Here is a 25,482-nt window from a genome sequence, read left to right on the forward strand (position 1 = left end):
AACTGACATGATGTCACCACAGGGATCTACATCAACCATTGCAGTACTTACAGTAACTCTAATGTGCTCAATCCGTCAAAAACACCTCTAGGCAAATCTGTGATCTTATTTCCATAAAGAACCCTGTGAAAAAACACACTAACATGAGATATCATAGTCTGATAAATTGTTTCATTTTGTCAAGTCTGCAGGGCTTGATATACATGAGGTTTTAATAAAATTATGACCATATACCGACATGAGGTTGATACAGAAATTTACATAGAAATGCCACAAACATAGAGCGCACAAAGCCCTAATAAGTATAAATTATTCTAAGTTCAGTCATGAAACTCTACATGGCGCACGCTGATAGGTCCTTTGACATATATTCTGCTAGCCAATCAACTTGCGTACTCTCTCTTTGTCTAACATTTAAAAATGCTCAGTTTGCAAGTAAGCCGGTTTCAATGCAGTACCCAACAAGAGTTTTCGCTCTGAAAACCCTCCTCCACCCCAGCACCAAATGTCTAGATATGCTACAAATGGATTGTATGTGTGTATAATTGTGCAGCAGCAGCATGCATGTGTATGATCAAGCTTTAGCAAGTCACCGTACTGTCTCTATAGGAGCAGCGTAAGCAAGACCAACACTACCAACTTGCTATATCCATTATAACACCTTACATTTAGGTGAGAGTTTTCATGACCAAACTACATTTTTACATTTTCTGAAGAAAATTTTTTGCTTGTCTGTGCAAACTCGCTGCCACATTGCCAGGGTGTTGCTATGCAGTTGCTAAGGTGTACTGAGTGTTTTTTGGTGTGTTGCTATGTGCTTTGCTAGGGCGTCGCTAGGTGGTTGCAAGGGTGTTCTGGGAAGTTGCTAGGTGGTTGCTTACTGGCAAAAGTTAAATTAATTTTCTTAATCATTATTTTTGTATTGTTTCCAAGTAAAAATATCTAAACTTACTTAAAGAAGATATATTTAGGCTACTTAAGAAGTAAAATTGCTTTTGAAGATAATAATACTGGTTTTCTGAGAGTATTTTAAACCACACTTATTTATATTAATCCACTGCCTAATAATTTCTTGTTTCACGCATAAACAAAATTTAACAAGGTTTATGTCTACAAAAAGAAAGCAACATTTTGCTAATGAGGTAAGACAAATAAACACAATTTAAGGTATATTATCTCAAACAAGTCTTACCAAAGTTTTGATATTTTTACAGAAAGAAAAAAATATATAGACTGTACAGTTGTGCTCAAAAGTTTGCATACCCTTGGAGAATTGGTAATATATGTACCATTTTTAAAGAAAACATGAGTGAGCAGGTAAAACACATTTCTTTTATTTCTTATGGGATTCATATTCAACTGTAGGTTATAACAGAATGGCACAATCATAAAACAAAACATGGCAACAAAGAAAAAAATGAAATGACACCTGTTCAAAAGTCTGCATACCCTTAGTTCTTAATACAGTGTATTGCCCCCTTTAGCATCAATGACAGGTGGTATAGCTGCCCATTCGTCTTGGCAAAATACCTCCAGGTCATGCAAAGTCTCTGGTCGTCTTGCATGAACCGCACGTTTGAGATCTCCCCAGAGTGGCTCGATGATATTAAGGGCAGGAGATTGTGATGGCCACTCCAGAACCTTCACCTTTTTCTGCTGTAACCACTGGAGGGTCAACTTGACCTTGTGCTTAGGGTCATTGTCGTGCTGGAAAGTCCAAGAGCATCCAATGCACAGCTATCATGCAGAAGAATGCAAATTGTCTGCCAGTATTTTCTGATAACATGCTGCATTCATCTTGCCATCAATTTTCACAAGATTCCCCGTGCCTTTAGAGCTCACACACCCCCAAAACATCAGTGAGCCACCACCATGCTTCACATTGGGGATGGTATTCTTTTCACTATAGGCCTTGTTGACCCCTCTCCAAACATAGCGCTTATGGTTGTGACCATAAAGCTCTATTTTGGTCTCGTCACTCCAGTGTGCCAGAAGCTGTGAGGCGTGTCAAGGTGTTGTCGGGCATATTGTAACTGGGATTTTTTGTGGCATTGGTGCAGTAAAGGCTTCTTTCTGGCAACTGGACCATGCAGCTCATTTTTGTTCAAGTATCGTTGTATTGTGCTCCTTGAAACAACCACACCGTCTTTTTCCAGAGCAGCCTGTATTTCTCCTGAGGTTACCTGTGGGTTTTTCTTTGTATCCCGAACAATTCTTCTGGCAGTTGTGGCTGAAATCTTTCTTGGTCTATATCCTTTTCCATCTTTATAAAGTTCCATTACCTTGTTACGCAGGTCTTTTGACAGTTCTTTTCTGCTCCCCATGGCTCAGCATCTAGCCTGCTCAGTGCATCCACGTGAGAGCTAACAAACTCATTGACTATTTATACACAGACACTAATTGCAATTTAAAAACCACAGGTGTGGGAAATTAACCTTTAATTGCCTTTTAAAAGTGTGTCACCTTGTGTGTCTGTAACAAGGCCAAACATTCAAGGGTATGTAAACTTTCGATCAGGACCATTTGGGTGATTTCTGTTATCATTATGATATAAAAAGGAGCCAAACAACTATGTGATAATAAATGGCTTCCTATGATCACTCTCCTTAAATAAAAGACAGTTTTTTTGCATGATCAGTCATATTTTCAAAATCAATGCCAAAATTTCACAATTTCTGCCAGGGTATGCAAACTTTTGAGCACAAAAGTGCTCAAAAATAAATAAATAAATTATATATATATATATATATATATATATATATTATTTATTTTTTTTTTTTTTTTTTTTTTGCAGTACATTCCCAAGTCTTATTATATATTTTGGTCTCTAGATATGGTTTGGGTCCCCCCTTAAATGCAAGTATATGGGATTTTTATATACAGTACTTGCATTTTCCCATTTTACCATCCACAAGACAAAAACTGTCTGGTCGCTTAGAAAATAACAAACATTCGTAAAATTGCTTGTAGAAAACACTCTTAACTGCTAAGATCGACCGTTATTGGGAAACGCAGCCCTGATCTGTTCCAGCTGAGCTTCAGTAAATCAAATGAATCTTTGCCCAGTCAAATCATAAAAGACATACATTATATGCTAGAGATGACTTCCCCTGGAGGCAAGACATACATTCATGTATTTACACATATCACGCACTTTCTACATCAGACCCCTGGTGAGATGTTCCCATAAGAGATGTTTGCAAAGAGCTTATCTTGCGCTGCTGGAGTGCATGATGCATAATTCAAAAGAACTAATAACAAGCTCACACTTATGAATATGTTTGATATATATACGGCAATCACATGGAGATAATCTGATTACTCATATAAAGTGCTGTAAAACGAATAAGTACTCCCTATGAAGGTGTGTGTTTTGTACATATTTACAAAAATGCATATTTAACCCTTAAACCAATGATGCTGTAACAAGCTTGATCCAAGCAATTTCATTTAACAAATTATTCTTTTGAGATCCATTGTGATTATTCTTCACCAACATGAAAATGCGATTTTCAGCCACATTCAAAGCCATTTTAAGCACATCTTTGACATCATTTGGTGATTTTATCACACTAAAATCATGTCAAACAGCAACTTTATCACACTAAAATCACATTAACATGTATAATGTTTACATCTTCTGGCTATATTGTGTATATTAACTGTGTACGACCCCATGTCCACATGTGTGGACGTTATATTTTGGCTTTGCTATATGCAATGCATAATTTCATTTCATTTAAACCTACTCTTAAGACTTTGTGCTGTCATTAAAGGGTTAAACTTTTGCTGCACTGAGTCATGTAACAAAACAACATCGGTGATCACAGAGGAGTCTGTGTTTGGTTGAAACGGCAATAAAACTAAATCTGGTAAGAAACTTTATTACATTTTTACATTGAAACCTGTTTGAGTCAAAAGATTAGAGTCTCTAGCTTCATTCGATATGCCATTTTTAAAATGTTATGCGAAATGGCACGCTGTTAAACACAATGACCACATACATGGACTATAGGCTCAGTTTCAGTTAAAATATCCTCTATCATCCAAAAACTGGAAAATGTTGCTTTCAGAGGCTTTATATGGAGTTAGGATGAAAATGAGGTGCATGTCAAACTGTTCTGAGACCAGTGTAGACAGACAGCATACTGGAGGTTAAGTCATTCACTAAATAGGGAGCGAGGGAGCATCCTCTATGCAGCTAAGTGCATTCATTCCAAACTTCCTATTTAAAGTTCACTTTCAGGCTGCAGATGATGTTTTGATCACTCAACATGTTTGGCAGACATGGGACGATGGTAATCAGTTCATATATTCAGAATGTTATAATGTATAATTTTATTTTAACATGGTTGGCAGTGACTGGATGATGCTGGCCATTACTTTGAATCAGAATTTCTGATGTAATGTCTGTAACGTCTCAAAAACATGAATAACCAACACTCAAAAGGGGAATGGAGTCATGCAGGGGTCTCAGGAGGTTAATGTTTATGGTCTGGCCCCATTCACTTCCATTGTAAATGCCTCAATGTAACCACATTTTTTGCCTCTTTTTTTTTTTTTTTTTATTTATTTATTTTTTTTTTATAAACAAGGGACGAGTCAAAATTAGTTTTTGATTGAGCTTAAGTCCTTTTTTTTTACTATAAATCTCCACTTTCACTTTCACATTCTTCTTCTTTTGTTTCTGGCGATTCACATTATTTGTGCATATCGCCACCTACTGGGCAAGGAGGAGAATTTATAGTAAAAAAGACTGATTGACATTGATCTGTTTCTCACCCACATCTATCATATTGCTTCTGAAGATATAGAATTAACCACTGGAGTCGTTTGGATTACTTTTATGCTGCCTTTATATGCTTTTTGGACTTTCAAAGTTCTGGCCATCATTCACTTGCATTGTATTGACCTACAGAGCCAATTGTTTTTTTTAAAACCTTTGTTGGTGTTCAGCAGAAGAAAGAAAGTCATACACATCTGGGATGGCATGAGGGTAAGTGAATGATGAGAGAATTTCATTTTTAGGTGAACTATCCCTTTAAATTTCATTGAAGCCAGAATATTCCTTTAAGCAGCCTCTCATGACTTATTTCTCAGCCCCTACCACCAAAATTTGTTGAAATTTATATTTCCTGCTGTGGAGAAATAAATACACCTACTTTCTTGTAAAGTCGTTGCTCCTGTTGTGGAAACCACTTCCTGAAGACTTTACTTGCAATGTTCCTTGATACAATATTGACCTACATCAAAATTTTTGTGCCCGATTGCTGAACTCATTTTACAGTGTTATGTTTTCTTGCTCATTTCAAGAGCGTCTCTTCAAAACCCTTTGACTTGCTAAGTCCCTCTGCAACATTTTCATGGGCTCTAGGCTTTGACTTGGCCGTTCCATAATAACCCTCTGCTTTCAAGCTTTTCAACTGAAGATTGGTGCACAGATTGGCTTGAGTGTTTTGGGCCATTATCTTGTTGTAAGGTCCAATTACAGTTCAGCTTCAGCTTTCTGACATCCAGCCTCACATCCTTAAGTACTCACTGGTACAGTGTAACTCATGGTTTATTCTATAATGAAAGGCGTTGTCAGGCACCATTCAGTTCATCTACTATTCTTTCAAGAAAGCAAAGACTTCTGCCTTCTTGGCCTTTAGTCAATGTTCATACATTGAAATAAATTTGTCTTCTAAGTCCCTTGATGTTGTCCTGGGGATACTGGTTACATGCTGCATCATCTTTGGGCATTTCTTTTATAATTTGGTGGAAGAACCAGACCTGGATTGATTGCCAGTGGTTTGACATGTTCTACATTTTGGACGATCACCCAGACAGCAGTGTGATTGATAGCAAATTGCTTGAAAATGCCTTTGAAACATTTCAGAGTCACAGGCAATAACAATCTTTTTAAGGCTTAATAGAGCTCTTTTGATCTCAGAATGCAATCATTTCTGACTTTTATATAAGGCAATGCACTGTATGTTACTAACATTGTAAACATTTAGACCTGATTTAAATTATAGGCATTTAGCCACATATGAAAATATATTTTTTGTATTTATTGTAATTCATTTAATGTGCAAAAGAGTGCAAAATATAATTTTATAATATAAAATGTTGTAATTATAATATTACAAATAATTTATATTATATATATATATACATGTATATGATTTTGATATCAACAATGAATATTATTTTATACTATAACAATATAAGTTATTTTATAAATCTATAAATTTATATAAAAATATATAATATAATATAATATAATATAATATATAAAAATATACAACACACACACACACACACACACACACGCACAGAGACACACCAAAAGCAAAAATACAGTGGAGTAAAATAAATACTTACAGTGAGTTGAGTGAGCGCAGTCCTTGAAATGCATCAGTAGCAATTTCAGATATTTGGTTATTACTCATATCTCTATTGAGTAGAAGACAGAATTATGAAATGTATTATTTTCAGTTTTATAGCCATTAATAAACCATAATAGATATGAAATCTATGGCATCCTGAGGTTCCCTAATTGGCAAAAAAAAAACTAAAAAAAAACACTGCTGTCACCATTGCCATATCAAAAAAATGGTACATGTTGTAAGGAAATGCTGCATGATAAATGTTCATAGTTGGTTAAGATCACTGATATCTTTATATCACTCACATTCTCCGCAGTCTCTTATAAGAGGCGAATGCTCCAGGAGGGACAGACTTTATACCGTTCTGCTCTAATCGTCTAAAAGAGAGAAGAAAAAGACATGGTTGTCAGGATATAATCTTTGGCTAAGGAAAAAAACAAGTTTTACTTTAACATACGTACTTAATAATGTTACTGAACATTGGTAACGTGCTCTTATATATGTATCACTCTGAAAAACCATAACACATTTGTATTTGTACTTTCTCAATATTGCTGTTTACGGAAGCCCTGAACTGTCCTGTGAAAAAAAAATTCACTTAGTGAAATTTTTTTTTTTTTTTTTTTTTTTTTTTTGTAGGTGTCTTAGTGCTTTCCTGAGCCATAAGTCCTACAAATACTTTTTTTTTTTTTTCAATCTAAAAATATTTTCTAAAATTTGTTCTAAATTTGTTCTAAAAAAAAGTTGCTTTCTCTCTCATTTTTTTCCTCTCTAAAATTTCAGTAAGCATGAAATCTAAGGTGACAGAGCTGTGGTACTTGATCTGTTGATTTGTAGTTGTATAACACTCTAACAAGAATGTTTTGCAAATCTTAATCAAGGAAAGAAACATATATAATGTTAGAGAGTCTAATAATACATGAAATCCCACAATTAAATGAATATGCCTCAGGTTACTTTCTGTATGTTTCATACGGCATTCTGGAGTTATTTCTGTTTGCTTGATGGCATTCACCACCGGGAATATCAATGCTGGCTGCTATTGATATTTTAATTTGGCCTATGTAAACATGCGCTAGATAGACGTCTTTGACCGTTGCGATGCCTCTCGCTGTGTTTTCAGTGCTGTGTTTAAAAGGATGACTCGTGTTAGCGTTGCCCAAATCAATGAACTCTATGGAGTGACACGTCAGCTTCAGCGGTACCACGGCACCGTGTCGAGTTAAAGGAAGATGCAGAGCAGCTTGAGGAAACAGTATAAGCTTCATATTCCAAAAAATAAAAAAATAAAAAAATTCATCAAACAACTATAAATAACACTTGAATGCCATTTTAAACATATGTAACCTGAGGAGTATCCATTTAATTGTGGGATTTCATGTATTAGTAGACTCTCTAACATTATATGTAAAAAACATTCTTGTTAGAGTGTTATACAACTACAAATTAACAGATCAAGTACCACAGCTGTCATCTGTCTCCTTGTAAGCATTAAATTTCATGCTTACTGATAGTGGCACCTGGTGGCCGAAGTTGGTAATGCATGCTAATTGTTAGCTAGCAAGCAAAAAAAAACAAAAAAACAATTATCATCTGTTGCCTCTTGAGAGATTTTTTTTTTTAGAGAGAATAAAAAAATTAAGAGAAAAGAAAAACATTTTTCAGATACATTTTTCTTACAGAGAAAAAAAATGTAGAACAGAAATTTTTTTCTTGTTTGTTTGGTTTTTTTTAGAAAAAAAAATTAGAGAGAGAAAAAAGCTTTTTAGATAGAAACAAATAATATTTGTAGGACATAGGCTCAGGAAGGCACTAAGACACCTAAAAAAATTTTTTTAAATTATTTATTTTTTTCACAGTACTTTCATGGCTTCCGTACTGTTTAATGCTGCAGGATTGCTGAAGAATTTTTGTTATGGGATTTCATGTGACTCCTCAGAAAGAGGTTCCCATTCTTTAATTCCACAAATTTTCTTGGTTTAAATTCAGCATTCATTCAAGAGGAATTCTTTGAATTAATTGCATGCTACCCCCATCTGACACATATCCAGCTAAATGTAGTTCATGATCTTTTGTACTAGTCAATATCACAGATATGTAGCAAATGGACAGACACACACCATTCAGGTGAAAAGTTAAAACACCAGATATCAAGGTGAAGAGTCAAGAGCAAAAATAAAAGATGCACAGTGGACTGCACAGTGAAAATCTATGCTATACATGTCTAGATGAGTTTGTGTTGTGGTCAGAGTGAATACCCAGTAATAAAAAATCCCATTTTATAAAACAAAAAATCTCTAAACTCTGATTGCATGAGACACATTCGAGGTAGTGTGTAAAGTAGTGATCTGTAGTGTAGCCAATATTTACACTAATGAACAATATTACTTGTATAGAAACATATTAAATATTCTTAGTTACCAAAACACTCACATCTCAGTCATACTCTCAGGCATGTTTGCTGGTATGGCTGTAAGACCTTTTCCTCTACAGTCCACGATATTGTTACTGCAGGTGCACATCGGCGGGCAGGAGCCAGATGCCAGACCACACGGTTGAGGACTTGAATCGAAAATGCCTCAGGAAAGAAGAAAATGTTACATAGATTAGTTTTGAACATTTAAATTGGTTTATTGTTTGCTTGATATGAGTTTATTATTCATTGTATTTCTACAGTGCTGACAGTGAAGGCTAATTCACCATGAGTTTTTACAATAGAAGTTTTCCATTTGAGTTAAAGTTGCACTAGCTAGATGCTAAACTTTTAAAAAGAAAGAAATGAATAGTATTTTTGAAAAGTATAGTTAAAATGATACACACATGAGATAAAGAGGGGTTTATTAATGACCAATAACTCATTTACAAATGCATTATAAATCATTGTTATGCAGGTATAACTACATGAATAAATAGGGAAACTCTCAATACCAGTCCAATTGTAAGCCATTTTACCTCACATGTTATAAATGCTTAATAACAGTTATTCAACATTAGAAACCTATGAAAATGTCCCTTAATGTAAATTGGAAACATATGAAGAATTTATTAAGGAGTTGCCAACATTGGAAACCTATGTACGAAAAGGGTACCAGTACATTATTGTTCCCTTTGTTAAGGGTTTATAAAGGGGTTTATTAATGACCAATAACTAATTTACAACTGCATTATAAATCATTGATATGCAGGTATAACAACATGAATAAATAGGGCAACTTTCATGCAATACCAACCCAATTAAAAGACATTTTACATCACATGTTATAAATGCTTATTAACTGTTATTCAACATTAGAAACATATGAAAATGTACCTTAATGTAAAGTGGACACATATGTATTAAGGAGTTGCCAACATTAGAAACCTATGTACATAAAGGATAACAATAAGTTATTGTTTCCTTTGTTAAGCGTTTATTAATTATTAATAATTCATTTAAAAATGCATTCTAAGTCATTGATATTTGGTAATGACAACAGGCATGAAAAGACTTTCATGCAATACCTGCCAAAATGTTATAAAGGCTTAATAGGACTTATTCAACATTAGTAACCTATGAAAATGTATCTTAATGTACTGTGGACTCATACAAAGCATTTATTAATGTACATTAATGTCATCAGGCTGTGAATGAGAATGAAGACCTCAAAAATGTATTTGCAGAGGACTTTAGATAATTAGGACTAGGTAAGTTGGGACAGCACTCGGAGAAACACCATACTTTTGAAATCAATGTGACAAGGAAAGTATCAATACAAGTGAGTCAAGACCTTACAGTAATGAATATACTGTAAACACAAAGCGGACTGTAGCAAAATGACACAATCCCTCCTATTAATCATATTATATCAGTCTGTTTTTGTTGCATTGTGACATAAATCATGAATTGGGGCATTTTGTTTTTGATTAATAGAAAGTATGAGTAATTATGCATTTATAATTTGTAAGTTAAAATGCTTAATATTATGCATTATTTATTAATGTTTTAAGTGCATATCAACAATTTATAATACATTTGTAAATGACTTATTAGTCATTAATAAACACCTTTATAAACCCTTAGCAAAGGGAACATTCATATAAAGTGTAACTGAACTATAGTATGTTCTACTATATTATTTACATTGTAAGTACTTTTTGATTCTGACTGTGTTTATGTGATCAGCTACAATTGGAAGACAGACACAGCTACCCCTGGTAGCTGCTTTCGGATGGTCACAAAGCCTGGCAAAGCTGGTGTTTAGCTAGTTTAGCTTTTCGGCCAGCTGGTCTCCCAGCCTGGCCAACTGACAAGTGCCTAAAACCCCTCTAAAACCAGCAAACAAGACCAGCCTGACCATCCTAGAGAACCATTTTAGTCTAGTTTAAGATTAGCCCCATGCCCCAAGAGCCCAGATTTACCAGTGCATGCGAACTCTTTCTTCTGCAGTTCAGCCAGGTTGAGGCCATGTAGGTTAGGAGGAGAACTGCACTGTGTGTACAGACCCAAAGCTGGCCTCTGCCTGAGCCATTGAGACAGCCATGACAGGTGACAGTCACATCGCAGACTATTAGAATGCAGCCGACTAGAAGAAAGAAAAGAGGAACATTTTTATATATTGATTATTGTAACTGTTTACAGAAATTGTTTTTTTATATTAGTAAGACTTACTATTAGTGGTGTTTACTAATGCAAGCATCACTACTACTATTGCACATACTTAGCTGGATAGAAACAGATTACATGTAATATGGATTATGTAATCAGATTACAAAAATCTAATTCTTGAAATCAGATGACATTACATTTTAAAATGTACATAATCAGATTAAAGTTACTTTTATGGGTTACATGATTACATTTTTGATTATATCCACCAACAACAATAATTAGTGAATCATTTTGGACTCACAATGTACGTAACTTGGGCATGTGGTTGAAACTGGAAATAGGGATGGTGCTGATATTGTTGTTGTTCAGTGTTCTGTGGACGAGAATAAGAGATAAAGTAGAAGTTACAGAAAATATACAATCCATATATAGTCTTTGCAGCTGTGAAATACAAGCAGAACAGCATCAGTATTTATAAAAGCACTTATGTAGTTTCTACTCTGTAACACTAATAAAGTGCGAGTACATACAGGACCTCCAAAACTCTCAATGCACGAAATGCTCCATCCTCAATGCATGTAATATGGTTCCTGTCCAGCTGTCTGAGATCAAAGACAAACACACATATAAAAATATACACACATTTGATACCACACAAAACATGGTGTGCGTTTTGCATAACTCACAAGTTCTTGATGTCTGTGGCACCTCGAAACGCTCTCCTTGGTATGACCTGGATGACATTTTCACTTAAGTCCCTATCAAAAGAGTTTACAAAAAATCTAATTAATATAAAGGAACATACAGTGTCAAGAAAAAGTATGTGATCCCTTTGGAATTAGCTGGTTTTCTGCATTAATTGGTCGTAGAATGTGATCTCATCTTCATCAAAGTCACAAGTATAGACAAACACAATGTGCTTAAACTAATAACACACAAACAATTATAATCTTTCATGTCTTTATTGAACACATCCCCTTAAACATTCACAGTGCTGTGGAAAAAGTAAGTGAACCCTTGGATTTAATAACTGGTCAATCCTGTAGCAGCAAGAACCTCAAGCAAGTGTTTCTGGTAGCTGCAGATTAGACCTGCACAACGTTCAGAAGGAATTTCAGACCATTCTTCCTTACAGAACTGCTTCAGCTCAGCCATATTCTTAGGATGTCTGGTGTGAACAGCTCTCTTGAGGTCATTCCACAGCATCTCTATTGGGTTAAGGTCTGAACTCTGACTGGGCCACTCCAAAAGGTGGATTTTCTTTTTTTTTTTTTTTAAGCCATTCTGTAGTGGATTTACTTCGATGTTTAGGGTTCATTGTCCTGCTGCATCAACCGAACTTCTACTGAGCTTCAGCTGGCACACAGCCACCCTGACATTATCCTGTAGGATATCTTGATAAACTTGAGAATTCATTTTTCCCTCGATGATGACAAGTGTTCCAGGCCACGATGCAGCAAATCATGATGCTCCCTCCACTGTACTTCACCATTGGGATGATGTTTTCATGTTGGTATGCGGTGCCCTTTTTACACTATATGTAGTGCTGCATGTTCTTCCCAAACAATTTAACCTTAGTTTCATCAGTCCATAAAACATTTTCCCTGTAGCATTGTGGAGTGTCGAGGTAATCTTTGGCAAACCTCAGGTGCGCAGCAAAGTTTTTGTTGGAAAGCAGCGACTTCTTCCGTGGTGCCCTGCCATGGACGCCATAGCTGTTTAATGCTTTCCGTATAGTAGACTCATGAACAGAGATGTTAACCAGTTCCAATTAATTGTTCAAGTCTTTAGCTGTCACTCTAGGCTGTTTTTTTCCTCATTGAGCATTCTGCAGTGTGCCCGTTGAGTCATCTTGGCTGGACGGCCACTTTAAGGAAGAGTAGCCACAGTACTAAATCATCTTCCATTTATAGACAGTTTGTCTAACTGTGGACAGATGCATATCTAAGCTCTTCAAGATAACTTTGTAACCCTTTACAGCTTTATGCAAATAAAAAATTCTGTAGGTCGTAGGTCTTCTGAAATCTCTCTTTTGCGAGGCATGGTCCACGTCAGCAGATGCTTCTTGTGAATAGCAAACTCAAAATGTATGAGTGCTTTCTATAAGTCAAAGTAGCTCTAACACACACGTCCAATCCATTAATTGGATGTCAGGTTTGCCAACTCCTGACTCTAATTAGCTGTTGTTGACGTCTTTAGTCTAGGGGTTCACTTACTTTTTCCACAGCTCTGTGAATGTTTACTGGGATGTGTTCAATAAAGACATGAAAGATTATAATTGTTTTTGTGTTTTAACTTAAGCACATTGTGTTTGTCTATACTTGTGATTTTAATGAAGATGAGATCACATTTTATTACAAATTAATGCAGAAAACCAGCTAATTCTAAAGGTTTCACATACTTTTTCTTGCCACTGTCAAACTATTAGTCAAACTATTCAAATTGAACAAGAATGCAAGTGTATTTCATCTGCAACCAAAAAAAAAAAAAAAGTACAAATAAGTACAAAATTGATATGTGATTTTTCTTTCCACTATGTAAAAGCTAATCATTTAGAGTGACAAATAAAGCGTCTGCATTGATAATGTTGTGAAAAATATCTATATAGCATATCTAGCCACGCTCAGTGCTGTTCTGTAGCAGAGTAAATAAATTTACATTCAATGAAAGAGCATCTGGATTCCTAAATGTCATTACATCTGTTTTATCTCCATCTGAAAACCATTGGTGACCTTTTCCTAATGCATGTGCCTTTTGCTGAAATTGCAAACTGCTGTTAAGTTCCCCTACAATTGGTTCATGTTATAGTTCCTGTTTGATGAAAGTCTTTCATGGTCGTTTATGAAGAACAGAGAGCTCAGCTAATTAGAGCTATTTTTCTTTGTTTAAAGCAGGGGTCGGCAACCTATGGCTGGGAGGTAGTTACTGGAACGTCTTGGCTAGAGAGAAGTAGACTATTTTATTTATATAAATTCCGCACCTGCATTCCAATATACATCTTGATGTAATCCTTCCTCTTGATCACGCAGCGTTTTTTTATGAGCTGAATGGGAGGCTAAACAAAAAGATAAAATGTGATGAGACTGCAGTATACCCAACAGACTCGTGCAGCGCATGCAAGCCATTTGCGCCCATTTTGTTTCGATCAGGCTGCGCGTATGACAGCCTACATTCCGTGTTTCATTTGCTTCTTTTTGCTTTCAGAACAACACGTAATGCAATAAGAAAAACACCACTATTAATCCTTGCGATTTCCAAGCCAGCATACAGGTACACCCTCCTTAAACCATGGTCACATTCAAAATTACATTAAAAGATTAAAAGAGAAAACATAAACCCACATTGTGTGGTTCAAACATCTATACAAAATATAAATGAAACCTGGAAATAAAGTTTTAGGATTTTACATGTGCGATTCACCAAAAAGGGCTAAAAAGTTGATCGGCTTATGATGTGTAGCCATTGACCAGGAAAATAAAAAATGGCACTCCCTGTCAAAAAGGTTGCCGACCCTGGTTTAAAGAGTAAACGGCAGAAAGCAGACACTACATATTGGTTGTAATATTAGTAGTGTTTTCTAAGGCAAGCATCACTATTGCTTTTTGTCATATTTAAAGGTGATGTGTGTATTTTTTAATGTTAAAATACTTTCCACATCCTAGCTTAATATGCAGAGTTTCAGAATTCTGACAAGCCCGAAACAGCAACATTGAGCACTGATAAACCAGCAGCATGTGTGGTCATGTAAACACATTAAACGGTTTTACTTTATCAGAGTCATAAACGGTTTTAAGGTCATAAACGGTTTAAGCATTAAACTATCAGCACACATAGATTTGTGACCATTATCCATTTTGCGTTGCATGTAAACACCTTCACCGCTGTTCTTATCAACTTAAGTGTTTACTGTTTACGTTTTGATGTCAAAATCAAAGAATAATCAGGTGATTTTAAATCTCAAAATTCAAAGGGTTAGGCCAGGTCACGTTAGGTCAGGTTAGGTTAGGTTAGGTTAGGGTTAGGGTTATTATAGTTTCAGCGTATTGGAGTGCATGTTGTATACTCACTCAATGACACAATCGATACTGAGAATTTGGGGTATTTTTGCGAATCAGTCTGGTGATGCTAGTGGCCCAGAAATTATTCGCTTCACCTTTAAAATGAGCGATTTGAACAAAACCATAACCCTAACAATTTAAGGGCAACATCCTGACCTTTTTTTTCAGTCAGGAAAAATCATTGATCTGCGTATCATCGCGGCTGGCACTGTGGGAGAGGTATTAAGCGTAGAGCCGGGAGGCTAAAGACCTCACGATTATTTTTAAACATGACAAAAAAATGTGTGACCCGTCGGCTTGAATGTGTTCAGCGACAAAAAAAGTATACAGATTTACATTAAAAGAAGGACCCGAGCCACATCTAGGGACCAGAATAAATTACAGACCAATCTCGTGAAAATTACGTGACTGTGGCGACATTTTTGCAAATGAAATTATTTGCATGGTTCATTAAACGTATCGAAATCTCCACTGCGTGGTGCTAAAAGTGAGTTAAATGTTCTCCCAAACAGATGAGGTTTTTAAGGTTAATGATCTAATCAACAAAACCTACCTCCCTACCCTTAACCTAAAACCTAAACCGAACTGATAGTGTCATAAAAAGCAAATGTTAGAAGAAAAACACAACTGCTGAAGCAACCACGTCATTTTGTAGTGACTCTATAGACACTTTCGACTCACATGTCGACTCGCATCCCGGTTCTTTGCGTCACAAGTGAAACGCTCTATTAGTTGAGTGCAATTTGAATTCACTTGAACAAGCTAGTAAATGTAGTTGATAATGTAGTTGTAATGCAAATGTTAAAATGTATCACCGTACAAGTCATGTGCTACAGCTCAAGTGTTTCAATGACATAAGATTGCATTGTGTGAAGAACAGGGCAAAAAGTAAATGTCTTTAAGAACTGATAATCTGCCTTTCACTCATGATTTGTGTGAAAGTCGTTGTTGTAGCGCCTCTAGTGTTCATTTTTCCAGGAAACTGCCATGATACGTACAACAAACCACGCAAAAATGTCGCTATAGTAACGTGATTCTATGAGACCAGACTGATATATTAGGAGGTATTTACAATTGGTCACTTCATATGTTTTTACTGATCAGATTGCTATCCGATTAAGTATTAGATTAAGTCTGGTTCTTATTTTGTTATTATTTAATGTTTACGCAAGCCCTGTACAGACTTATATAGTATGCGTCTCAAACCACCTCCTCAAACCGTTTTTTTTTTTTTTAAATGCAGTGTGGTCACCTAGAATGTGCTGCATGTGTATTTTTTAAATGTATGTTGTCCTTTCACGGTTACTGTGACAGCAACACTCAAACACAAGACACGTAATTTCTATATTTTCTGCTCTATTTCACATAGAGGTCAGGTCACTGAACCGATGCAATGAACCACAAGAAGAAATCTGTCATCAAGTGTGAAAAAAGAAATGTAAAAAAAAAGGAGAGAGATTGCAGATAGAATGTCTATATTACATTCATCTGGGATTTGAAACAATATCACAGAATATTTTGAAGACTTCATGAAATCAGGATTTGAGTTTTGTGGGGTTTTATCCACATCTGTTAGCTTTGAGGTCATCTATATGCTAGTGTATTCCTTAAAGCCTATGGATGTTTTAAAACTGTCATAATTTTAAAACATCCATAGAACCACTGCAAATGTGATGAGCAGATTTTTTTTGCAGAACCACTAAAAAAGAAGCACTATTCTGTATATAGCTCGGTAGATGACAAATAACGTGTTCCAATAGCTTTTTTCCCAACATGAAGATGTTAGGTTAAAATGTACCTGCATGCATGAAAGGAATATGTGTATTTTAGGTGCTTTGACAAGTCACCATTTTATTGCCTTATTTTGATCACCTTTTTTTCTAGAAGTACAAATAAACTAGTTTCTCAGTTAAAATGAGTTCATGGAAACTGCAAGTATGATAATTACTGGGTAACATTTTACAATAAGGTTTGCATTAGGTATCATTAACAATGTATAATGGGCAATTCCAGTGTTATGGAAGTGACATTTGCACTGAAAATATTAAATTTAACTTAAGATATAAAGTTCTCATTACCAGTATATCAAACAATTTATATGTATTATCAGACCCTTGCAGCTAGAGTTCAGACATCAGAAAAGTTTTTGTCTTCGGGAAATATGCTTGCGTTACGGATGTGACAAAAATGGACACAAGTTTTTGGGAGACCACACACTTTGAAAAACTTCTGTGAATTGAAATGCACAGTCCAGAAATAATAGTAGCAACAGAATTTTGAAAGGTTGGCATTCCTAAGAACATGTAATATTTATTTTTTATTCATTGCCATTTTCACATAAATGGGGAAAAACCGGCGTTACAGACGTGACATCTCTTCGTTGCGGATGTGACAGTTGTGAAAGCAACACACACATCATGAGGGAAAACCATCCAAAACGCTTTGAAATCTGCAGATTCTGACCTCTGAGACACATTATATTATGTTTTAATACCCATCAAGGCTGCATGATGAATTGATATAAGATAGAAATTGCCATTTTTCCATGGTATGGTTGACATTTTCGTGGAATTGCCCTAATACAATTTTACAGCATTTATTAATCTTGGCTAATGTCAATTTATAAAAATACAATTGTTTATTGTTTGACCATGTTAGTTCATATTGTATTAACTACTGTTAAAAATGGACTAGTATTTGTAGAAATTAACATTAAATAAGATAAAGTATTGTTCATCGTTAGTTCATGTTAACTAGTTAAGTAATGTTAACAAATACAACCATAAGTGTTACCCATTAAAATTATACTAAACAAGAAAATGCTGTTTAAAATAGTTTTAGATTGTTTTAATTGTATAGGACACTGCTGACAATGCTTGAAATTCCATTTCAGCTACCCACATAACTATGTGTAAATGTTTATTTAGAGCAACAAAATCAATTGAAAACAAAAAGTTGCCCAGAATGTGTGCAGAAGTTAATAAAGTTAAAACATCAGGGAAAATAAGGTAACTACAGCAATGTATAATGTATAATTATTTACAAATAAAATTAAATATTTTAAATAGGGCCTATTAACACAACACCTCGAAATATATATTTGTAAACAAATGTAAAGAAAAAGCACATACCTCTTAGAGAGCTGTCATCTTTGCAGATATGATGGTTATTTTCCAGATTAATTGCTTATATTTTCACTCTGTGTGAGTTTTTTTTTTTTTTTTTTTTTTTTTTGCGTCTTTATATCGGCAGTGTCTGAATTCCTTCCTGTCTAATAATACTGTGAAAAGAAGTCGCACTCTAGTTCCCAGTAATGATTTGCATTATTGCAGATTAGTGTGTAGTACTTAGCTTTACTTCTTGCTGATTTTAGATGCACTGCTGTTATTTTATTTGTTGTCACTTTCAGTTATTTGTCTTTTTGTGATTATTCAGAGCTCATTTTATAGGTAATATGATGTTTTTAGTTTTCACAGTCATTGTGATTTGTATGTTAAATGATAAGGTCCATACACATTGCACATTATCCAGCGTATAAGCGCTTTGAAAACCACTGGACTGCGGAGAGTTTCAAATTAAAAGTCAATAATGTTTTAAATTCTATGACTTGTTCATATGCTTTGCACGTGTTCGAGGGGCCCCGTCAGACATGCCTGTATTGCCTGTAGGACGGCCCGGCCCTGCTTAAAGTCGACAAAATCCATTGCACTCGTCAAACCATTGCATGGTGTTTTTAACAACATGAAATAGTGGATTAGTTAAGGCTGAATTCACTAAACAGTTGCACCAGTTTGGCACATTGCATTTCAGTGTAAAAACCTGTGTCTTATTAACGAACCCGCAATCCAATCCAAGTGCTAAATGTACTTCAAAAGCGCTGTGACGTGAATATTTCAATGACGTCGTTGTCATTTAAATGGAATTTGATTAGTGCAATTATGTCTCTTTTCTATGTAAACTAGACATATTTTAGGATGTGTTTTATTCACAAATGTGTTATTTGCCTGCCGCAATTAACGTTGCGCTATTGTAAGGATGAGGTAGGCTGAGAGGATTCCATTTGCGGGTCTTTATTCAAATACTCCAAGTCATAAATATCAATCGTAGTTGGGTCACAGGCTTTAGTCAAAACACATATACATTGGTCCATGGGCAAACAAATCCAAAACAGTAATCCAAAAATATAAATCCAGAAAACATAAGTAAAGATCATAACAGGAGGTCTACACATAGGCATGGAGAAAAACGCTTTGTAAGGCAGTGGAACTGGCAATACTTCGCAACGTGATATTGTGAGCACATGGCTTATATACATGGTAAATGACCAAACAGGAACTGATGTCGCAGGACAGGAAGTGACAGAAATCAATATTCAGGGGAGGGCTCCCTCTGGTGGACGGGCCGGACGATTCGGGTGGGCTTGGTGAAAGTCTCTGGTGAGTGGTGGATCCAATATGTCCCTAGCTACCCAGGATCTCTCCTCCGGGCCATATCCCTCCCAGTCCACGATGTAGTGTAGCTGACCACCCCTCCTGCGAGTATCCAGAATCTCCCGAACCAGGTAGGCAGGAGCTCCATCGATCTCGAGTGGAGGAGGAGGTCCTTTGTCAGTTACTTCGGGATTCAATGCCTCTGTCCATGCCAACTTCTTGGGTTTTCCTTTAAGAAGGGAGGTGATGGGTGCAGCAATGGTACTGTAGTTATGGATGAATCTGCGGTAGAAATTAGCAAAGCCTAGAAATCGTTGTAATTCCTTTACTGTGGTGGGTGTGGGCCAGTCAATGATGGCTTTTACTTTGGTGAGATCCATCTCCACTCCGGAGTGGCTAATGTTACATCCCAAGAACGTGGTGGAAAGGACATGAAATTCACACTTCTTGGATTTGACGAAAAGATTATTCTGGAGTAGACGTGACAAGACATTTCTTACATGGTAGATATGTTCCTCCATCGACCATGAATAGATAAAGATGTCATCTATGTAGACTATCACATATTGAGTCAGGAGATCTTTGAAGACTTCATTAATGAAAGATTGGAAAATGGAAGGTGAGTTGGAGAGCCCGTACGGCATTACCAAGTATTCATAGTGTCCCCTGGTGGTGAGAAAAGCTGTTTTCTATTCATCACCTTCTCGTATTCTGATGAGGTTGTAAGCAGATCTGGGGTCCAGTTTAGTGAAGTATCTGGCCTCTCGTAATTGTTCCAGGGAAGAAGGAATAAGTGGTAGTGGATGGCGGTTCTTGACAGTAATTGCGTTGAGTGCTCGATAGTCAATACAAGGTCTTAAGCCGCCATCTTTCTTGTCAACAAAGAAGAATCCAGATGCAGCTGGAGAAGTAGAGGGTCTAATAAATCCATAAGATATGGCCTCCTCAATGTACTCTTCCATGGCCTCTGGGATAGACAGTTGGTAAACACGGCTCTTGGGTGGAGAAGTGTTAGGAAGAAGTTGTGCAGACTGTAAATTTGGGTGGCAGTTCTAGACAGTGAAGATGACAGTGGGGAGACCAATGGATTAAGTCCTTGTTCTACCATGAAATATAGGGTTCGTGAGCAGATAACCAAGGATATCCGAGAATTACTGGGTTTCGTGGTGATTAAATGACGTACAGAGTGATTTCTTCAATGTGAAGCAGACCGACTTGGAGTTTTATAGGAAGAGTTTGATGAGTGGTATGACCTTTACTGATGGGACCATCATCAACAGCAGTTACAGCAATGGATGGTTCACACTTGGTCGTGGGGATGTTCAATTGCTTCACTAAGTCCTGATGTATCACATTAGCAGCAGCTCCTGAGTCAATTAACGCTGAGAAATTATATTCTTGGTTAGCGATGGACAAAATAATAGGTAGTGACAAGCCTTGACTGATTGTTATAGTATTAAAGATTTGACTCACTCGATAACGTTGTGAAGAGGTGGTAGCAGGTTTGACGGGGCAGTTGGAACAGCGATGACCTGGTTCACCACAGTAGAAGCAGAGGTTATGGAGTAATCGTCTTCTACATTCATCTTGAGACACACAAGTTTGTCCTATTTGCATTGCCTCCGCAGGTTGCTGCTGACTTGGTACTTGAACAGAGGTTGTAGGTACATGACGTGGTAGGGAGATATTGAAACATGATTGTGATCGTAAGAGATTGTCTAGTCTGATAGCAAGGGTAATGTACTGAGAGAAGTCGAGGGAGTCATCTCTGCATACTAATTCAGCTTGAAGTTTAGCTGACAGACTAGAATGAAAAATGTGTTTCAAAGCGATGTCATTAAACCCGCTCTGCGCTGCAAGAGTATGAAACTGTATGGCATGATCAGAAGCAGACTTGTTGCCTTGACGTAGTTGAGTGAGCTGAGTTGCTGCGTCCATGCCTCCCGCAGGATTTTGAAAAACATCATGAATCAACGTAGTAAAATTACTGTAAGATTGTTGAATACGTGCATCATGATCCCAAACAGCCGTAGCCCACTCTAATGCCTTCCCAGTTAGCAAAGTCATTGGGATGCTTGTTTACATTTTCAATTGATCATGGTAGCAGTAATTCATCAAATGATTATCAAATAATGGAGAAAAGTGTTATAACCAGGCATGTATCCAGATGCACAGTAAAATGAAGTGCACTTTTGGCATTTTAAAGAGACAATTTGGGTGCGTGGATCACAGTGGTGAAGTGATGCAGTACAGTCTCCAGATTGCAGAAGTCTGCAGCATCTTCCACAACTAAGTTCTCAGAACCAGCCTAGAACCTTTAGAATTTCTGCTCTAGACAGCAAACCAAACCAAACACATTTTATTGACTGTCATTACCACATGCTATTGTCAGCATTACTACTGGGCCTGTGGGATCTGGGGTAAGGCGTCCCCTGGTTCCACTTCCACTCAGAGAACTATTATTGAATTCTGTTGTTATATGCTTAGGAAGGCACATTACTTGCATAAGATGCTTTTGTCTGTGCTCAGTTTAACGCAAAGGCATGCAACAGTAATCCTTCCCATAAGAAAGAAAAATTCTAAATGAGACCTCTTTAATATCTCAGTTGTTTCTCCAAAACAACGAGATGAAATGGAGAGCAAATTGAGAAATCTCAATGTGAACTCCAATATTTCTCATCAAATTCTACTAAAACCAAATTATCTATCTATGCTATCCACGTTAATTTTATAGTTCTATAATTTTACCATCTGTCAACAATTGACACATCTGAGCCGATTTTTATTTCTCATAAGACATCCCCTCCCCCCCCCCCCTCAAGTGTTTCACCACTTAAAAAACATCTTCATTTCGGCTAAAATACTGCAAGTTTGGAAAATATCCATCCTTAGAAAAACTCAAAGAAAGGCAGCTCAACCTCCTCCTAAACCCTAGGAGGAAAATTCCTCCAACACCCTGAGTGTGGGATCAATGTTCCCCAGGAAACCCCTTTAATCAAAGCTGTTTGCTGAGGAAGTTCAGCTTGCATTCGCTGCGGTCCCAACCTGGCTAACATCCAGGGGTGACGGCAAACAGTACTGAGAGTAAGACTGCTCAAACTCAGCAAATATTACACTCCACATCTTTTATTTGAAAGGAGACAAGTAGAAGAGCACAAAAGAAGCATGAGAGGAAAAGTTCGAGCAACACATTGTAGGATCTGAGAGACTGTCTAGTCACACTAGCTTTCTTTTGTTAGTCGTCTTCTTTCTAACATTTGTCTTTTTGTGCTTGAGGAGCTGTTGGCAGAGGGATATTAAATGTTAGCAAAGGGGAAACTCGTTCATCAGAGCTTAAAGACAGTTCTGAAATGATGCTAAATAGATCGAACCACAAGATTTACCATGAAAATTAAATAAAAAATGTCTAAAAAAATCGAAATTCATCAAATTATTTTTATTTTCCTATGAAAATAACAGACAACCTAACAATATATTAATATCAATGTCTGAATAAAAGTAGGGTCACAGTGGGGTCACCCTTTGCAACAGCATAAATCCGCCTTAAAAGAGTCAATCAAATCACAGTAGCAAACAAGGCAGTTTACAACAATTCGACAGTGCCCACTTTCTTAAACTGTAAACATGCAAAAATGTCAATTTGTCGGAAATGTATAAGGGCCGAAATCTGGCTCACAAAACATGCCGACAAACTCAAGGTTCATCATTAGGGATCCAATTGCTTTGCCTATTTATTCCAAATGTTACTCAGCTGCTTACGCAAATATTTAGTTTTGTCTTCAATGTGCTAATATTTATTAACCCCTTAAACTCTAGTGCATTTTTGGGCTGCCACCCACAATTTTTCACACTCAAATTTAAAAGCTCACCATTTACACATACTGTGGACTAATTGCAAAAAATTGGTCACATTTTTCAGAGAAATGCCTAAATAAAAACAAATAAAAGAATCCAATTATTCATAAATAATATTGTATGTTTATAGTCTTATGATAACAGATATTTATTTATTTATTTATTTATTTTTTGTCCTAACTTTGTAAGCATGTAATTCTGGTTCTGTTTACTCTACCACACTTTGAAAAGTCTATTTTTTTTATTTATTTTTTTATCCCCTTTTCTCCCAATTTGGAATGCCCAATTCCCACTTCTTAGTAGATCTTCGTGGTGGTGCGGTTACTCACCTCAATCCGGGTGGCGGAGGACAAGTCTCAGTTGCCTCCACTTCTGAGACCGCCAATCTGCGCATCTTATCACGTGGCTCGTTGTGCATGACACTGCGGAAACCCACAGCACTGGAGGCTAATGCTACTCTCCGCAATCCACGCACAACTTACCAGATGCCCTATTGAGAGCGAGAACCCTAATCGCGACCACGACAAAGTTACCCCATGTGACTCTACCCTCCCTAGCAACCGGGCCAATTCGGTTGCTTAGGAGACCTGGCTGGAGTCACTCAGCACGACCTGGATTCTAACTCGCGACTCCAGGGGTGGTAGTCAGCGTCAATACTCGCTGAGATACCCAGCTATGAATGTTTCTAGGCCTTATTTTGTTATTTTAAGTAACACAAATGCAGAAGTGATGGTTATTGAAAATTTGCCTGACTTATGTATACGGAGACCTTAACATTTTAAGAGTAAACTTTTTCCGTAATATAGCGTTCTCATAGAGTTTAAGGGGTAAATGCATTCATTTTAACTTTGTAACAGTTTACGGTACAACTAAGAACGGCTGGTTCAACCAACATATGGCAACTTCATGACAACTTGTAATAATTTGTACTAGATGGCGAAAGCTATCGTACGTCTTGACTCGTATGAAAATGTACAGCTTTTATTCCCATAAAAAACCAACAAACAGAATTTCAAATCAACATCATACAGGCTTCAAAATTTAGCTAGCCTCCTATCCAACACTTTATTTAAAAAAAGAAACATCAGTGAACAAATTTGGTTACTCCTTCCATATTTATTTATGCAATACAAATGACTGATGTATATCAATGACCTGTAATACGCTTCCCTCGTCTCGTCCCAAACCCCAATGTTTCCTTTCTTTTGTGGTACACAACAGTGTTTTTCCTATTCAAATCATGGTTTAAGTTTATGGTTTGGGTAAGAGTTTAGACTTTATGTTTGGGTTTGGATTAGGTGTTAAGCTTGTGTTAAACCAACTTGTACAATTTCACCATCCCATTCTATTATTACGTCGTGTCATGAGACCATAAGTAGCAGTTTCTTGCAACAATTTTGAACTTTTCTTCAAGAAAAAAAATTGTCAAGTTCTTTCAATCCTTACAAAAATGTACCATGGTGACCATAGTTTCCGCCAAAATGCAATTACGGGGTGTATTACATGTTTGGCTGCAGTTTGCCAGAGAGGGGTCTGTCTGCATCTTGCAAGAACACTACAAGACACACCCACTACACGTTACGCCTCACCACATCCTTTCTTTGTATCCTTGCACAGACGTGCTCAGAATCAACAAGATAACGGTACACGTCTTGAAAAGTTACTTCAAGTAAACGTTTGATGTTCTTTGAGAAAATGTTTTTGTCTTATTTAAAGGATCCGGTAATGGCACCTCATTGTTTATTTTCAGAGTTTGCATATATCATATTTGTTCTGTTTTAGCTAGACTCTAAAAGTACATGCTAGTCATTAGCTTTGATCGTTCTGGATTATAAAGATGACGCTTCTGGAAATGCTTCGGGACCAGACTTGCACAGTCGCATTCGAATTCCTTTGTTGTCATTTATGTCCTTGCAATAATGGGCTATAAAATTCTGTTCTATTTTAAGTGAACACTCTGAAGAGTAATTAGCATTTACTATTTAATTGTATTGTTTTCTTAGAAACATACACTAATTCATAGCCAGTTCACGATTGGTTAGCACAGGTGACAGGGTTGAGGTAAAATCTACATACTAATAAAAAACTATCACAATTAGCAAGCACCACTGGTTTTTTCACTCCTAATTAAGTCTGTTAATTAATTGGGCATGGAGAATGACACCTTTGTGCCAATTAGC

At 36.5% G+C, this 25,482-nt stretch overlaps 1 protein-coding gene across 4 annotated transcripts in view; it reads right to left on the reverse strand.

Moving 5' to 3' along the window:
- LOC127438441 (slit homolog 1 protein-like) overlaps nucleotides 1–25,482 on the reverse strand; it is a 71,791-nt gene that overhangs the window by 32,164 nt on the left and 14,145 nt on the right. For 3 of the 4 annotated variants that reach the window (XM_051694034.1, XM_051694033.1, XM_051694032.1), the window contains exons 5-12: nucleotides 11,646–11,717; nucleotides 11,490–11,561; nucleotides 11,261–11,332; nucleotides 10,770–10,933; nucleotides 8,805–8,949; nucleotides 6,677–6,748; nucleotides 6,367–6,438; nucleotides 52–123 (exon numbers count right to left, since the gene is read on the reverse strand). In XM_051694034.1, coding sequence (XP_051549994.1) covers nucleotides 52–123; nucleotides 6,367–6,438; nucleotides 6,677–6,748; nucleotides 8,805–8,949; nucleotides 10,770–10,933; nucleotides 11,261–11,332; nucleotides 11,490–11,561; nucleotides 11,646–11,717 — 741 coding nt within the window. Of the gene's footprint in view, nucleotides 1–51; nucleotides 124–6,366; nucleotides 6,439–6,676; nucleotides 6,749–8,804; nucleotides 8,950–10,769; nucleotides 10,934–11,260; nucleotides 11,333–11,489; nucleotides 11,562–11,645; nucleotides 11,718–25,482 lie in introns of those variants that run through there. The other variant, XM_051694035.1, reaches the window with a different exon arrangement.

The sequence above is a fragment of the Myxocyprinus asiaticus genome, chromosome 49 (genome assembly GCF_019703515.2).
Source record: "Myxocyprinus asiaticus isolate MX2 ecotype Aquarium Trade chromosome 49, UBuf_Myxa_2, whole genome shotgun sequence".
Taxonomy (NCBI): Eukaryota; Metazoa; Chordata; class Actinopteri; order Cypriniformes; family Catostomidae; genus Myxocyprinus; species Myxocyprinus asiaticus.